This window comes from Octopus sinensis, linkage group LG7 (genome assembly GCF_006345805.1).
Source record: "Octopus sinensis linkage group LG7, ASM634580v1, whole genome shotgun sequence".
Classification (NCBI taxonomy): Eukaryota; Metazoa; Mollusca; class Cephalopoda; order Octopoda; family Octopodidae; genus Octopus; species Octopus sinensis.
In genome coordinates this window covers 104,617,919-104,636,424 of record NC_043003.1, presented here as the reverse complement: position 1 = coordinate 104,636,424, position 18,506 = coordinate 104,617,919, and the positions used below count along the sequence as shown (strand labels likewise).

The window sequence follows — 18,506 nt, the reverse complement described above, 5'->3', positions numbered from 1 at the left end:
TTAAGATACATTCTTATGGTTTGAGGAAATTTGTCACCAAACCTTAAGACAACATCCCTGCTAACGAATGTAGCATATAATAGCTTTAATGATAATTAATATCAGTGCATTGAGTCTGATACTCCACTGCTTCTTTGAATTCATCAAATTTTGATTGCTTGTAGAACAGAATAAAGATGTCAAAGGTTCATAAAAATAAGTCATTAGTTATTGATATTCAGTTATGAAATATCAACTGACTTATATTTTCAATTATCCTATATTTCTAATAACCTTAAATATAAGGATTATAATATCAGTATAATCAATATATGTAACTAAAACTCTGAACCTTTTGGATCTGTCTAAAATGATAGTAAAATCTGAAAAATTCCAATCTATAATTTAAACCAGATGTGGTCAGTGTATGTAATGTGTTAAATAAATGCTGGGTTAATTATTGAATGAAACTGAAGAGATCATCATCATGTATTTTTTTTTCCATAGGTGAATATGTCATTACAATCTGAATTAGTTCTTACTTAGTCACTGTTCTCTTAGGTGGATCAGAGAACCTTGTTTCATACCTTCTCTTTTTAGGATATCTGTTTTTGGCTGGATGCCTTTCCTGACACCAACTACTTTACAGAGTGAATGTAGAAAACATGCAACTTGCAAGACTAAAATCTCTTTCAACTGAGTGGGGCTACAATAGAGAGGAAGGTAGCTTTCTGCTAGATGAGGATATGTGATGATTTGGCCTTGCCTATTTGGCATCCCTGATTCAATGCTGACTTACTTGACATCAGATGTTTTGTTGCCAGGATCTTTTGGCCATGTAAACATTTTGTTTTTATTCTAGCTGACAACACACTTGCAATCACAACTACTAAACTACTTGACAACTAAACATTGTTTAGTGTTCTGCCTTACTTTGATTGTCCAAACTCTATGTCACATCCACGGAAACAGGAATTGACCCTCAGTCTTATGGAGTTTTGCAATTCACAAAATAATCTGAATGTTTGTGATATTAAAGAATGTCTCTACCCCAAAACAAAAGGGCTTAGTCTGGCAATTGTGTTCACATGGCCATCACAGCATGTATTGATTGTGAGATTGAGCATATATGAGCCCCAGTAGAAGACTGTTCTTTTGTAGACATATCCATGGCAACATGAAACTTGAATGTATCCATTCTTAGTATGTTCTAGCAGTTCTGATCACATCAGAGAATACCTCCTCCCTTTAGACAATGCATGTTCTTAACCCTTTCATTACTGTATTTATTTTGAAATGCTCTGTGTTTCTTCCAATTATTTTAAATATAACAAAGAATTTAGTAAAATAACATCGTTATCATTAAGCTAGTGTTAGGAACATAAATTGTGACTAAGGTTTGGTGGGAGATTTTAATTCCAAACTTATGAAAACAAGACATTTATTTATGCTAAAGAGCCAGAGCCAGTTTCAGCCAGGTTGGTAACGAAAGGGTATTCACAAGAGGAGACACAGAATATGATCCAAACACCATGATATCTCAAAGTTCTCTTATACTGGGGAATCGCATGTGTTATGAACTCATATTGTCTGAAGGGAGAAGATATTCTCTGATGACGAACAATTAGCAGTAATCAGATATTTGCACACAAATCTGCCAAAACGTCTTTCAAATGAATGGATATGTTATTGTTTGGATTCTTGCTGTACTGTGTGCACCCCATTAATTATAATCAGTTAGGTAGACATCAGCTCTCACCAGCAAATTTTTTTTACTAATTTCTATAAACAAGAGCCAATATTCTTGTTAGATTCATTGGTCTGGGGATGCTTTGACTGAAGAGCCATTTGAAGTTATATCACTGTAGTGTCTCAAAGTTACACCTGTAAATCATATGCATTCATCATCATCATCATTTAATGTCTGCTTTCCATGCTAGCACGGGTTGGACCGTTCAACTGGGGTCTGGGAAGCCAGGAGGCTGCACCAGGTCCAGTCTGATCTGGCAGTGTTTCTACTGCTGGATTCCCTTCCTAACGCCAACCACTCTGTGAGTGTAGTGGGTGCTTTTTACGTGCCAGGTGTGGCTGGCAATGGCCATGATTGGTTGGTTTTCCTTTTTACGTGCCACTGGCACGGAGGCCAGTCAAGGCGGCGCTGGCAACGGCTACGTTCGGATGGTTCTTTTATGTGCCACCGGCACTGGTATCACAACTACAATTTCCATTGAATTTTGATCAATTTCGATTGCCTCAACAGGTCTTCGCAAGCAGAGTTTTGTGTCCCAAGAAGGAAAGGTATGCATAAGTGGACTGGCTATATCTCAGGTAGAGGCCACAGGTTATGGTCTCACTTGTCCTGCCGGGTCTTCTCACGCACAGCATTTAAGAACACAAATCATCTAAAGGGAGGAAGTATTCTCATCAGTTATTCATATTTGAATCTGCCAGAACCTATTAAAAATGAATGGATATTGTTTGGATTCTTGCTCTTCTTCATGCATCTCATGAATTATTACCATGAACCTTTGGTATTCTCCCAGGTCAACCATGAGCAAGCAGACCTGTTTTCAAAGGCCTTTCTTGTGGGACACCTAGAACTACATTAGTTAACGTGTCCCTTTTTTTCAGAAGAGGTTTGACTTCTATTTCTAGCAGGTCAATCAACTACATAGAAGCTCCGTTGTTGATTGACTCATGGCAGGACGCTTGCTACTCTTTTGTAAAGCAGCTTGTTTGGTATTGGTGGTGGTGGTTATTGTGGATAGTTTGGTTAAGATGGTGCTGGTGGCAAGCAGCTGAAAAGCCACCTGCATAATGTAAGATGTCTACAAGAGCACTGATGCCAGTGGTTGCTATTTCTGGCTGTTCTTATGTTCTGTCTGGAGCCGCTCTCATTAATATGTAATATAGCGAATCAATAACAGATTGATCTGCAGATGGGAGATAATGGCGGGTAGAACAACGTTGTGGGTGGTGTATTAGTGTACGTGCAGGTGTCTATATTAACGAGTGTATATCCATATGTGGAGGCGCAATGGCCTAGTGGTTAGGGCAGCGGACTCGCGGTCGCAGGATCGCGGTTTCGATTCCCAGACCGGGCGTTGTGAGTGTTTATTGAGCGAAAACACCTAAAAGCTCCACGAGGCTCCGGCAGGGGGTAGTGATCCCTGCTGTACTCTTTCACCACTCTTTTTCCCACTCTTTCTTCTGTTGGCCTGCTCGCTTAGCCAGCGGGGTGGCGTCATTCAAAGGCTAAAACAATGCGAACGCATTGTGACCAGCGATGTGTAACAACATCTGATGGTCTGGTCAGTCACGTGATCACGTGATATCCATATATGTGTGTATGCATGGTGAGTGTTTTGGTCTGCAACACAAGTTGACTGGTGCATTTTTTTAGACTTGTAACTGGAAAGTATGGTTTGTATTATTGAGGATCCAATCAACAATGAGGTGGTCGCAAGTTCTGTTCTTATTCTGTTATGTCCCGATTAAGTTTCATAGCACTGCCTGTTTCAGTTTGCATAACCAATAATAGTGCCTGTGTGGAAGGGTTGGCTGGATGTGTGTGTGTGTGTGTGTCCATCTGAAAATGTTGTGCACAGAAGCATGTGTGTGTGTTTGTGCTGGTTTGAGTCTGTGTGTGTTTATGGTTGCTTGCATTTGTGTGTACCTGTTTTACAGGCAGGCGTATATGTTTGTGTATTTGTGTGTTTATGTGTGTGCTATTAGTGTCTTGTATAACTTTTTCAAAAGAAAAAAAAAAATTTTTCACAACTAGGGAGCCTCTACATGATGGTTAACCTGTGAGAAATAGCAGTCAAGCTTCCCTCAAATCAAACTACCTTATCTCTTTTTTTTTTTGGTTTAAAAAAGAATAAAAATGGTCAATGTAGTTCTGGATATGCAAAGAAATGGTATGGTCATGGTTGGAATGCTTTGATCATAAGTTTGTAGGCCCTAGGTGATGTGCTTATTAACAAGTGTATATTTACGTAATATCGAATATATTTCATTAGCTGGTAATTAGCTCCAATTAATATAATTGTGTGACTTTTAGTGTTGTAAATGAGTTAAAGTCTTTGAGGCTCAGGACAAAGTTTCTGTAACAACCCAGAACTCAAGAATGGGTTTTGGGTTGTTACAGTCTAAAGAAATAATAATAATAAAAAAAGAACAGTGTATCAGGTTGTCTAGTTATTGTTTTAATAGAGGAGTCCTGGTTTGAATGTAACAGTGAACTCTACCAAGTTACATCTGTTAAATCAGATGTTAAATGGAATAAGAACAGGTTGAGCTTATCCAACAAACTCAGGTGCAATTTCAATCTACCCAATTCTACTGTTAGTGCCATGGTTAATGCAGTGGGATCAAACCTGAAATCACGTGGTTGCAAAGTGTATTTCTTAACCACATTTGCCCTGTTAATTAATGCTCATAAAACCCAATTAATTAAAGTAGTGTAGGACAGTTCAGTCAATAGCTATTATATAATCATTTTACTTTGCTTGAATCTTTTCATTAATATACTTCAATAAAAGCTCAGAAGTTAACTTCTAAGCCTCCAATGTATAGACGATCCTCCTTCCACCTCTGCCTCCCCTTCTTCCTCATGCCATTCAGTAACAACTTTACCTGTGTGAATAGGTGCATTGTCATCCTGAAAGATTGCATTTCTCTCTGGAAGCAGTTCTGCAACCATAGCATGAATTTGATCAGATAAAATGCTTAAATAGTCATGACTATTAAATCTGCCATGAAGAGAAACCATTGGGCCAGCAGATTTCCAAGATATAGCCCCCTACTCCCCAGATTTTCACAGATCCTTCTCCATGTTTAACACCTGGAAGAAGGTAGTCTGGGTCAAATGTTTCTTTTGGCCGTCTCAACACGTATACTCGGCTGGTGGTTGGAAATGAGGTAAAGGATGACTTGTCCGAGTAAATAACATTCTTCCACTGCTCTAGGGACCAATTCTGTAAGTTTTTACTCCACTCTAAATGCTTTGCAATGTTTGCTTTTGAAAGTAGTGGTTTTCTGATTGCAGCCCTCCCATGAAATCCGGCTTTATGCAGCTCCCAGTGAACTGTTTTTGTGGAATCTGGGTTCTTGACATTTGTTGAATAAACTACGCTTTAGAAGACCTGTGGAGTCAAGTAAAATTACTGTCGTGGCCGATGCCAGTAACGCGTAACTGGCACCAGTGTCCGATGCACATGAAAAGCACCATTTGATTGTGGGCAATGCCAATCCTTCCGGACTGGCTCCTGCGCTGGTGGCACATAAAATGCATCATACGATTGTGGTCAATACCAGCTCTGCCTGACTGGCTCCTGTGCCAGTAGCACATAAAAAGTGCCATTCAAGCGTGGTCGTGGTCAATGCCAGTACTGCCTGACTGGACGCTGTGTCGGTGGCACGTAAGAAGTACCTGCTACACTCTCAGAGTGGTTGGTGTTAAGAAGGGCATCCAGCTGTTGAAACCTTGCCAGATTGGATTGGAGCCTGGTGCAGCCTTCTGTCTTGCCAGTCCTAAGTCAAACCGTCCAATCCATGCCAGCATAGAAAGCAGATGTTAAATGATGATGATGATGTTAGTGATACTTAATCAATTTAAATTTATATGTATATATATCTATATATATGTGTGTGTACGTATGTATATATGTGTATGTATATATATATATATATATATGTATATATATATATATACATATGTATATGTATATATGTATATATACATATGTATATGTATATATATATATATATATACACACATATGTATGTATAGGTATATGTATGTATAGGTATATGTATGTATAGGTATGTATATATGTATATATATATTGTATATATGTATGTATAGGTATCTATATCTATCTATCTATCTATCTATATATATATATATATATATAGGTATCCATATATATATATGTATGTATATGAATGTATATATATATATATATATATATATGTGTATGCATATATGTTTATGTATATATATATATATATTTGCATATATATGTGTATGTATATATGTTTATATATATATATATATATATATATATATATATATATACATACACACACATACATAATGAGTTAAATCTCACCTATTAATGAATAGATAAAAACATGAAATTTAACGCATCAAAATTTCAGGTTCTTCAGTACAGAATTGACATGTGCAACATAAATTATTCAACACCAGATAACAGCACAAAGATCTGATAGAATATGGGATTTGGGAGTAATCATGTCTTACATCAGACACATTACCAACTTGATCTCTAAATGCAGACATCTCAAAGGATGGATCCTAAAAGCCTTAATAACCATAGAACAAGTAGTTGTGCTGACTCTAGAGAAAACCTTGATTTTGTTTAGACTAGATTACTGTACACAGCTTTGGTCTCTAACACACTTGATCTCATAGAAGAAATTGAAGCGTTACAGAGATTGTTCATTAGTAAAGTAACTTTGGTGATCAGGTTTAATTACTGGGATCTTCTCAAATTTCCCTGTTTCTACATTTTTTGAACAGTGCCAGGAGAGATATATAAAAGTTCCTGGAAGATCATCTTCCAAACTTTAACATTCAAGAAAGCTTTAATGCAAGAACTGGTTGATTCTGCCACTTTCAAAATCACGAGCAAGGACACTCTACTGCAACAATCTGATATTTAGTCGCCCTCTAGTGTTCAACTGCCTACCTAGTGAAATCAGAAACATACAAAGATTTTTATTGAAACATTCGAAAAGCATTCAAGGAAATCCTAACCAAAATACCAGTCCAGCCAACTATCCAAGGTTACACACAAGAAGATCAGTAACTCAGTAATAGACCAACTTCCAATCATAAAACTTCAACAAAATGGAGGGGGGGGGTAATAAATAAATAAACAAAAATAAAAATTAGATACTGCTCAAGCATGGCCACAGTCCATCAATTGAAGCAACTGAAAATAAAAGAGTATATTATATGTAGATATGTACAGGCATGGCTCTGTGGTAAGAGGCTTCCTTCTCAACCACATGAATCCAGGATCAGTCCCACTGCGTGGCACCTTGGGCAAGGGTCTTCTACTATAGCCTCAGCCTGACCAAAGATTTGTGAGTGGATTTGGTAGACAGAAACTGAAAGAAGCCTATCGTATATATCTATACATATATGCCTTTGTGTTTGTTTGTACCCTACCTCCGTTTGACAACCAGTGTTGGTGTATTTATGTCCCTCTGACTAAATGGTTTGGCAGAAGAGTTCAATAGAATTGGTGCCCCAGCATAGTTGCAGTCTAATGACTGAAACAAGTAAAAGATACAAGACAGTGCCAGCATTAGCTGAGTCCCAGGCACACGTAAACAAACCCTTCCTATTAGTTTTATAACTACCACAGGCCTCATTTCATTTCATTCACAATTGTGATGAGCCAAGGGGGAAACTTGAGTTGATTGTCAATTTTTATTATAAGAAACATAAATGCGTGTGTGAGAGAGAGAGAAATAATGAAAAAACACAGCATCTTGTTACATCCCTCTAATATAATGGTAACTTAGCTGTTTGATAAATAAGGCTTGATAAAGACTAAAATTTGTCCTAAGATTTATTGATCAAAATATTTTAAGTAGTGCCCCATCAGGGCTGTAGTCTAATGATTGGAATCAATAAAAGACTATTTGAATCAATGTAGCGCAAAGATTATCATTACTTGCTCCAGATACAGTTTTAAAAAAAGATGCAAAGTGCATCGAATTATAAATAGACCAGAAAACGGTGAAGAGGATAAAAACTGACTAAAGTTGTCCTTCACTGAGACTGTGGTGGATCTTAGTGTGTTGATGTGGAGGTTGGAATTGGAAAGCAGACAAATATAGAAACATCAATATTATCTGAGGTTTTTATATTTTTGCCTTTGACTTGTGTCTGTGTTGTAACTTATGATGATGAGGATGATGATGATGTTTATGGCTGCTAGCTTTGGCAGCAGTGGTGATGGTGGTTGGTGTTTTTAGTTGTGGTGAGCAGCTTCAGTAGTTTATTAATGCTGGATGGTGATGGTGGTGAGTGATGACTCTAATAGTAGTGGTGGTAGCATTCCAGCCATGACTTTCCTGTTGTTTTATATGTATATATATATATGTATGTATGTGTGTGTGTATGTGTGTGTGTGTGTGTGTGTGTGTGTGTGTGTAGGATTGCATTTATGTAATTTGTTCTGTCCAGTGATAGGATGTAGGAATGTGAGTTGAAGGATATTTTTGGCTGCTATTTCTAGTAGATTGAGTAACTACATAGAGATTCTTACATTAGTAGCATATTGTAGGTGTGGTTGATGGCTTTGGTAATATTAGTACTGGTGCCTGATGGTGGTGGTGGTGGTTGTATAATTGATAGTTTTGGTCTTATCATGAAAGTAGAGAACATGCTATTGTCATATCTGCTGTGTGTGTGTGTGTGTACTACTGTGTGTATGCATTTATGCATAGACACACATGACACATTGGTGGTTGTTCATATACTTATCCAAATGGTTTAGTCAGTTTCTGTGTAGATTATTGATTTTTGTTTTTGTCACTATGCACAAGGTTGATATTTCATTGAGGAGTTGGTCCACTGAATCATCAGCATTAAATTTATGGACTTTGCAGGAATAAGCCATTTGATGCCAGTTGTGATTTAAACTAAAACTGCAGAAGAGACAAAAATACTTTAGGGTATTTAGTTGCTAATTTAACTTTCCCCTTATTACAAACTTAGATATACTCTCTGCACCCCCCCCCCTTTATATATAGATAGATGTATTCATCTCTGCAGGATGAACATCAAAGCCAATATCTGTGTATGTGTATACAAATTTGTGTATATGTATATATGTATAGATATAGGGAGAGTTTCCTAAAATAAACAAAAGACAAAGACAGGTGGTGTACAAAACAAACAGATGTATTAGTATAACGCTCAGGAATAGAAAAAGTCTTTTACGTTTCGTGCCTACGCTCTTCTACAGAAAGGGACACAGTAAAAAACAAGGAGAGAAAAAAATGTGTGTAGTGGCTAATGATCTATCATGGCGACTGCCAGACAGAAGGGTCACACATGAGAGGTAAGAAGTAGGGGAGATAACAGAGTAAAGATATATATATATATATATATATATATATATATATATATATATATATATACTGGAGTAAACACATAAATGTGAAACAAGGTGGAAAAAAGAGTACTCAAATACCAGTGGTAGAGTAATATGCTTTATTTAAAGCAGCAGAAAATTCAACAAAACCTGTTACTCTGAGTTTCCCGTTTTGTTGAATTTTCTGCTGCTTTAAATAAAGTATATATATATAAAGTGCAGTTGTGACTGTGTTGTAGGAAACTTGCTTTCCAATCACATGGTTCCAGGTTCAGTCCCGCTGCATGGTATCTTCGGTAAATGTCTTTTGCTATAGCCTCAGGCCAACCAAAGCCTTGTGAGTGGATTTGGAAGATAAAAAACTGTAAGAAGACTGTCGTGTATACATATTTGTGTGCGTGTCCCTCACCACTGCTTGACAACCGGTGTAGGTGTGTTTATATCCTCATAACTTAGCAGCTCAGCAAAAGTGACCAATAGAATAAGTGCCAGGCTTATAAAGAAAATAAGTACAGTGCTGCCTTGGCTTATGAGTGTCCCAACTATGAATTTTTTCGAAGTACAATCTGTCTCTCAGTTGATTTTTTTGCTTTGAGTTGCAAGCTAAAATTCGGGTTCTGAGCCAGCTTCAAATACCCCACCAGATACCCGACCACGAGTTGGTGTAGCGAACACCACAGTGAATGCTGTAACATCCACCCAGCATCCCACATCTTACTCGATAGCTCGATAGACATGCATGTTAGCAAGTACAAAGACCATTAGTAGATTGATAGCTAGACAGACATGCACATTAGCAAGTGCGAAGATCGTTAGAGGATCATTAGTGGATCGTTAGCTAGATGGGTAGTAAAATGCTTACTTAGTCATTGCAGGCTACAGAAGCAATCAGTGTTGTTGTGCTTGCAATTGTATTTGCAGTTATTTTCCAAAACTTCATTTTTCCAACCATGGGTCTGAAGAAAGTGAGTGCAAAGGACAGTGCTGAGAAGAAGCGGATGATGTGCATTGAAAGAAATTATCGAAAATCATGACCAAGGTGTGCATGTAGTTGACTTGGTGAAGCAGTATGAGCTTAGCACTTCTACAATTTGCACCACACTGAAGTAGGAGGAGTCGATAAAGGCTATACCGCCAGCCAAGGGCATTGAAAGCTTGCAGGAGATACCATGGTGGAGGCTATAATCTGCAAGAAGGCACAAGCTATTTATGCTGGTTTGCTGCAGCTGACCCCAGGCACTTGTCCAGATGAGGCATCGGGCAAGCCATTTAAAGCCAGTTGGAGATGATTCGAGAATTTTAAAAAGAGGACCAGTATTTATTCTCTGTCAGGGATGGTGAGACAGCGAGCGTGGATATGAAGGCAGCTGAGGATTACTTCAAAACTTTTGCTGGAATTATAGCAGCCAAAGGATACATCCCCCGGCAAGTCTTCAACTGTGATGAGACAGGACTTTTTTTTGGAAGAAGATGCCAAGGAAGACTTAGATAACAGCAGAGGAGAAGAGGATGCTAGGCCACAAACCTATGAAGGGTAGGCTAACCTTTGCACTATATGCCAATGCAAGCGGCGACTGCAAGATTAAACTACTGCTTGTTTATCATTTGGAAAACCTCAGAGCCTTCAAGTCCCATAAGATTCTGGGTTATGTGGAGGGTAAACCCAAGGGCATGGGTCACCAGGTAGTTCTTTGTGGAGTGGGTGAATTTTGTCTTTGGTCTTAATGTTAAAAAATATCTCCAGGAAAATAACTATCCTTGCAAGCCGTTCTCATCCTGGACAATGCACCCGCTCACCCACCTAACCTTGAAAGATGACATCCTTGAAGAGTTCAAGTTTATAAAGGTTCTCTACCTTCCACCCAACACCACCCCTATCCTGCAGTCCATGGACCAGTAGGTGATTTCTAATTTCAAGAAGCTCTTCACCAAACACCTGTTGCACCACTGCTTTGAGGTGACGGAGAGCACAAACCATTCGAGAGTTCTGGAAGGACCGCTATAACATCGTGATATGCCTCAGAATTATGGATATGACCTGGCAGGGTGTTTCAAAGAGAACTTTGACCTCTGTGTGGAAGAAGCTGTGGCCTGAGGTTGTGTCTGAAACAAACTTTGAAAGCCTTGAACTTGAAATGGCAGCGGTTGGGGAGATTGTATCCCTTGGCAAGTCCATGGTCCCCTCCCCCAAAATTCCAGGCCTTGTGCTTTGGTAGAAAGGATTAAATTATTGCTAATCACCACACCGACCATGTGTTATTGAATGTAAGAGTCCCCTAGGTGTTCTCTTTTATCTCAGCTAGGTTTTCCATATCCACTCTAACAATAGGACAGTTGTGAGAGCAAGATAGAAGTTAGTTGTGAGGCAGGTGTTTTGGCAGGTGTAACGGGTGGTTGAACACTTGTGGGAACAGTAAAGTGGATGCTGGTGTTGACATTACCACACTGTAATGCAAGTTGTCTTTGACAAACCTCAGGCCACTTCTATTGGCTATAAAAAAGCCAATCTATATAAGCCGGACAAACCAGTTCCTGCTTCTCCCTTTCTCTTCCCTCCTACCATCACTCTCTTCACTCCCACCATCACTCTCCTCTCTCTCGACATTCAAGCAGCCATTTTCTTGTTACATTTTCTGTTCTTTTACAGATCTTTTTGTTGCTGTTATTGAATTTGTTTTATGCATTTTTTTTTCATTCACTTTTGGTTTTATTAGTGATGGATGTTTTACTCTCCTTATGCTAATTACATTGCAAGGTTTTTGTGGTAGTATGTGTGTGTGTGTGTGTGTGTATATGTATTTGTAGGCATGTATGTTTGTATATCTATCAATTTCTTCCTTTCTTTCTCTTTAGCTCTTTCTTTCTCTCAGTTTCCCTCCCTCTCTCTCTCTTTCTTTTTCTCTTTCTCTCTTTTCTTTCTTTCTTTCCTTCCTTCCTTCTTTCTTTCTTTTTCTCTCTCCCTTTCTCTCTTTCTCTTTCTTTCTCTCTCTCTCTCTTCTCTTTCCTTCCTTCCTTCCTTCCTTCCTTCTTTCTTCCTTTCTTCCTTCCTTCCATTCTTTCTTTCTTTCTTCAACCATTAGACTGGTTATACTGGGGCACTCACCATCTTGAATGACCCCAGTGCTTACTTCTTTTTTAATCTAGCACTTACTCTATCAGTATCTTTGCTGAACCACTAGGTTACAGGGATGTAAACATACCAACATCTGTTATTAAGCAGTGGTGGGGGACAAAGACAGGCACATCTATGATGGGCTTCTTTCAGTTTCTGTCTATCAAGTCTATTCACAAAGCTTTGGCCATCCCAAGGCTATGGTGGGAGACACTTGCCTAAGGTGTCATGCATTACTATATTTATTGCGCGTGCACACACACACACACATAACATCCTTATGCTGTGCTTGTTAATATGTACATAACATATGCACACTTTTATGCAAATACCCTCCCATCATCATCATCATCATCAGCCTTATCAACACTATCAATATTTTCCGTTTTACTGTTGACTGAACACACATAATTGCAATTAAAGATACTTTTAATCTTTTACTAGCTATTGTTGACGTATTTCTATCAAATTATGAATAACTTATATATGGATAGACTCTTATCCTTAATCCATGCAGATTTTAAAAAAATTAATCACTTAGGTTAATTACTGAGATATATTGATGTTAAATGTCTGGGTATGTTGGCTATGAGTTCTCACCACATTCTTAATGGTTTCAGTTCCCTAACCTGTTACTGAGAATGTTTCTTTTTGTTATTTTTTAACTTTACCCTTTAGTGTTCAGATAAATCTGTCAAATGTGTTCAGATAAATCTGTCAAATGTGTTCAGATAATTCTGTCAAATGTGTTCAGATAAATCTGTCAAATGTGTTCAGATAAATCTATCAAATGTGTTCAGATAAATCTGTCAAATGTGTTCAGATTAATCTGTCAAATGTGTTCAGATAAATCTGTCAAATGTGTTCAGATAAATCTGTCAAATGTGTTCAGATAAATCTATCAAATGTGTTCAGATAAATCTATCAAATGTGTTCAGATAAATCTATCAAATGTGTTCAGATAAATCTGTCAAATGTGTTCAGATAAATCTGTCAAATGTGTTCAGATAATTCTGTCAAATGTGTTCAGATAAATCTGTCAAATGTGTTCAGATTAATCTGTCAAATGTGTTCAGATTAATCTGTCAAATGTGTTCAGATTAATCTGTCAAATGTGTTCAGATAAATCTGTCAAATGTAATGCTTATTTGTTCACGTTACTTTGAATCATTCAGGTTCAAGAAGGATGTCCACAGTATTTGCTTGTAACTTTGTTAATTTTTTACATACAGATTTGAAATTTTGTCAGTGGGTGCCAATGGATTATAGTTATGTAATTTTATCTGATCTTGCTGAATAAATCTAATTTTTATGGGCAGGTAAATTTAATTAACAGGTGTAAAAGCAATAACATTATGGATAAACAATAAAATTCAAATTTTTAATGCATCTTACCTGTTTGATTTGTTACTAAATTATCCCAGATGTCAACAGCCAACAATTTTGCCACTTTTCAAGATGAGGTCATCATCATAATCATCATTGTTTGACCATGGTTGAGACAATGGAATTTACCATGCTACGCCAGACTTCACGGTCCATCATGGCATTACGGAGGTCCCGTTGCTGGATGCCTGTATCCCTGGAGATTACATCAGGGTAGGAGAGTGTGCGCCCTCTGGTATTGCGAGTAGATGGCTTCCAGAGGAGAAGAGTAGAAATTGCCTCGTTTTCAGCTCTACAACAACGTCCAGCAAACTGGACTCTCCTACCTTTCACAAGATGAGGTACCTTAATTTGAATTAATTAAAACAAAGATGATGATGATGATGATGTATAATCGGTGCAAGATTTTATTCTTTCTCTATATTTCATTCAAACATTTTCATTGAAAATAAAGTACAAAACTCTTTTCCTAGTCAATATACCATCAGCTATGTACTCTTATACAATTTAATGAATACTTTTACATAACAGAATGCAACTAATAAAAAAGGCTAATTAACAGGTGAGGCAAAGGTGAATAGAAGTGCGCAAACATATTGGAAATTAATATGTATTTCTCACTTTCAGATATTATTTATAATACCATATTTCTATCATGAAACTGTCCAAAGCACCCTTTACACGAGGGCACTTTGCCAAATGAACACGTATATGAGGTCTCGACCTGATGTTCTTTTGCAGTTTTTCTTTTTTGCAGAAACACAATCTGCAAACTTTTTCCCTTCCATTTATTTTTTCCACTTTATGGAAGTCAATATTTTCTCTGTTGACATCCACCTCAGTTAATCTTGCTTTTCTCTCAGTTCTGCGCTTTCTGGAAGAAAAGCCCTCACGTAACTGAGATGCGATGTCAACCCAAAATCTCAAATGGTCGTAGTCCTTTGGTGGCAGAGGTACCTTGTGGTCTTTTTACATAAACAGTATATGAATTAACTATAGTTAGACAGAATGCTGGAGATATATGGATCACCATACCTTATATCAGGATTCCAGTAGTTCCACAATTGAGGAAGCTGCTTGATACCAAACAGTGTTTCTAGTAAAAAAAAAAAAAGCTTGCATTTCCGCAATATCAGTTGGCTGCCACAGTGGATCAGGTCTTCCATGAATAGAAATTATGCGTTGAGCATATTTGTTTCCATTATGGCAATTTCAAAAAATAAAAAGCTTTTCAGTAAAAATGAAAATAGATAGTCCAATGGTTGAGCACCGGGAGGTAGACTGTATTGTGGACTAGTCTTTTCTGTGAAATCTGGAATTGTGGTTGATGTAGTAATCTTCAGCCATGTTGTTGTAATATTTTCAATATCATTTTCATTACTTTCATTTTTATCAACTTTCATTATCAAAACCTTTGTTATCCAATGAAGATTCATAGATGTCAATTATGATTCATGCGAAAACAAATCGCTGTTGTTTGCGTTGATATTTTGTACATCATCAAGAGTAAAATCTTCAATGTCAGAATCGCTACTTGCTCGTGTCATATCATTAAAAACTAAGGTATACACTTTTCTTCAAACACTGAAAAAAACCAAGAAGTCTCAAAGATTTCACCATATTTTTACTTGGATAAAAGCAGGAAAGATTTTATCTTGCATTATTTCAAAGCTACAAGGATTCAATAATGTGATTTAATTTTTTTAGCAATTTCATAAAGTCAAAGGAGGCCATCATTGGTTAAGTTTGAGGTGGCAAAATATTACCTGTTATCCTTTTAAATTGTCATAGACTCAAAGGGAAGAGTAACTTCCACTATACTGCCAGATATCTTGACAAGGGAGCCTTATGTAGTCCTCAACACAGTAACCAAATCTTTCTAAAATCAAATCCTACTCTAAAAAATCAAAACAAAAGGAAGGATACCTTGGGTATTATTGTCAGAGGTACACGACTGCTAACCTGCCAACAGGACTGGGGGTCACCCAGTGATCATTGGATACCATCCCATCTGATGACATTGGATTTTTCCTGGTCAAAATAACATCTGCCAAAGGTAACTGTAGAAGAAGCATTTTCTTTTAGATGTAATTCATCTCCCAAAGATGGGATGGTCATATAAGTGAGATGCCTTTAAATCAGGTCTGCACAAGCAGAGCTGCCCTCAACTTAAACAGTGACCCCCGTGTGTCTTCATTACCTCTACCATTATCCTACTACACTTACAACCACATTTATCCTCCCAGCACTCTGCCCCATCACTGCCACTACTGTCACTCGTACATTATCTCATCGTAGACAGAAGCACTGAACAGTTTGTATCTGTTGCATCATCATCCTCTTCTCTCTAATCTCTCTCACTCTTTGATCTCCTCGTTTCTTTCTATCCTGACATTTTCATTAGTGAATTATTAATATCCTAAACCAGGAAAACACTGCCTCCACCTGACACACCTCCCATCAATATTGCTGATTCCATGAATGTCTCTTTAGCCATGTTTTCTCTTTAATACTTATCAACAGTAGCAAAAGTCCCTTGAGAGGGACACCACACACACACACACACCAATATCATCATTGCTTCGCCCATTTGCTTTTCCCATCCTCAAATGAGTTAGATGAGTCTTCTTGTGTGTGTTGTAGAAAGAAAGAGAATATATTAATTTTTCAATGCTGTTAACTCCTCTGTTTTCTCTGTTCTCTACCAATTTGGAACCATTAAAACCATGGGAATGTTACAGTACTACACTGTACATTTAGTGTACAATTATTGTGAGATGCAGTTGTACTTAGTAACTGCACTTATCTATATGTGATGTACATATTGATTAAATGTTTTATTTAAATGATGATTTCTTGTTTCACCAAACATTTAGGGGGTACTACTAGCAAACAGTGGTCCCGGTGCGCAAGCATGGAAAGATGGATATTAAAACAATAATGATGTAATTGAATACCTGATTTATTTTATTCTAAATAATTATTATGCTAATCTGGGCAACGTTACATGTCTTCTGCAAATATATTTGTGTGTCAGGAATCATGACTTTTTGTATGTTACATAGTCCTAAATGAACCTGCCTCTTCTTCTTAGAGGTACCCAGAATTTTACATAATCTGTGTGCATTCACTTTGCCTGCTTTTTCTTCCTCAGCTAATGTCTGAATAAGTTCCTCAATATTAGGTTCTAAGAATATTTTTTAAAAAACTTCAGTGCTTGCCAGAAGAAGTGTTGTATCCATGACTTTTTAATAGCCAAGCCTCCCAAACTAGTCTGCTAGGAAGAAAACATAGCTAATTTTCTTGTTTCATTCTGTAAAATAGTAAGACAATTCACATAAGCATTTTCTTTTGTTGATTGTTTTAGACAGAAACACAGGCACACCCAAACATATACATATATATATATGACAGACTTCTTTCAGTTTCCGTCTACCAAATCCACTCACAAGGCTTTGGTTGACCCGAGGGTATAGTAGATGACACTTGCCCAAGGTGCCACGCAGTGGGACTGAACCCGGAACCATGTGATTGGGAATCAAGCTTCTTACAACACAGCCACACACACACACACACACACACACACACACACACACACACACACACCACACACACACTCATGTACATCTCTCATCATTGTCTTTTTCAGGACTTGAAGCTGACGCATCTGTTGAGGTCAGTGAACAGGACATGATAGGACCTCTCTCGAGCATGGCTACCACTGAACCAGACTGCCTGTTGTACCTAGCGTGGATTTTTATAAATATCTGCAGTTTGTACGCCTTCTATTCTTCCAGCATTGGCCAGCACATGATTAATAAAATACACACTCTTTGGCAGGAACATCAGCATATTGAATAGACATTAGCAGCATCTGTTTGTTTGTAATTATGTATAATTCTCGTTAATTTATTTATTAATTGTTGTTGTTGTTGTTGTTGTTATTTCTACTACTACTACTATTACTATTGCAAGCTGGCAGAATTGTTAGCACACCAGGCAAAATGCTTAGCAGCATTTTGTCCATCCTTGTGTTTTGAGTTCTAATTTCACTGAGGATGACTTTGCCTTTCATCCATTCAGGGTTGATGGACTACTGGGACCAATGTAATCAACTTTTCCCTTTCCCTGAAATTTTTGGCCTTGTGCCAAAATTTGAAATTATTATTATTATTATCATTGAGTGAGAGAGCAGTTCATGCCATCAAAGTGACACTGGGGTAAAATATACGAAGCCCAATATACCCATCAAGAGTACCCGTCTGATAAGGGTACACCAGGCACATGCATCACAACCATATGTGCGCGACATGGTGATCTCATATCAAGATAAACAGCACATGATCTTGCAGGTGGGGCCCAGTTAGAATTTTCTTCAGGTTGAGTAGCCCATCCTGCTCAAACGGTCCCTGAATAAGAGTTGTTTAAGGATGTTGAAAGAACCACCCATGTTTCCAGAGGTGAACTATTCAAACCCCAAAGAATCCCTCTCAACACATGGCTATGATGCTCCCCCACTACTTCTGCTCGTGATCAGAGATGCACATATCGTCAGCCACTAAGGGACATGCTCAACTGGTTATGGTCAAACAACTGACAAGCAAATCTGTGGTATTGAGCAGAATATTTGCTGTAGCCCATCTTTTATACCAAGACAAAACAATTATTATTATTATTATTATTATTATTATTATGACAAGCTGGCAGAATCGTTAGCACACTGGGCAAAATGCTTAGCAGCATTTCATCCGTCTTTATGTTCTGAGTTCAAATTCTGCCGAGGTTGACTTTGCCTTTTGTTCTTTCAGGGTTGATAAATTAAGTACCAGTCATGTACTGGAGTCAGTGTGATCGACTATCCCCTCCCCCAAATTTCAGGCCTTGTACCT

At 37.7% G+C, this 18,506-nt stretch overlaps 1 protein-coding gene across 1 annotated transcript in view; it reads left to right on the top strand.

Annotated features, from left to right (window-relative positions):
* Window positions 1-17,542, top strand: part of LOC115214342 (thioredoxin domain-containing protein 15) — a 48,771-nt gene extending 31,229 nt beyond the window's left edge. Inside the window, exon 4 of the mRNA XM_029783528.2 lies at window positions 17,267-17,542. Within this exon, the coding sequence (XP_029639388.1) occupies window positions 17,267-17,478 (212 nt within the window). The 3' untranslated portion in view covers window positions 17,479-17,542. The remainder of the gene's footprint in view (window positions 1-17,266) is intronic.
* The last annotated feature ends 964 nt before the right edge of the window (window positions 17,543-18,506 follow it).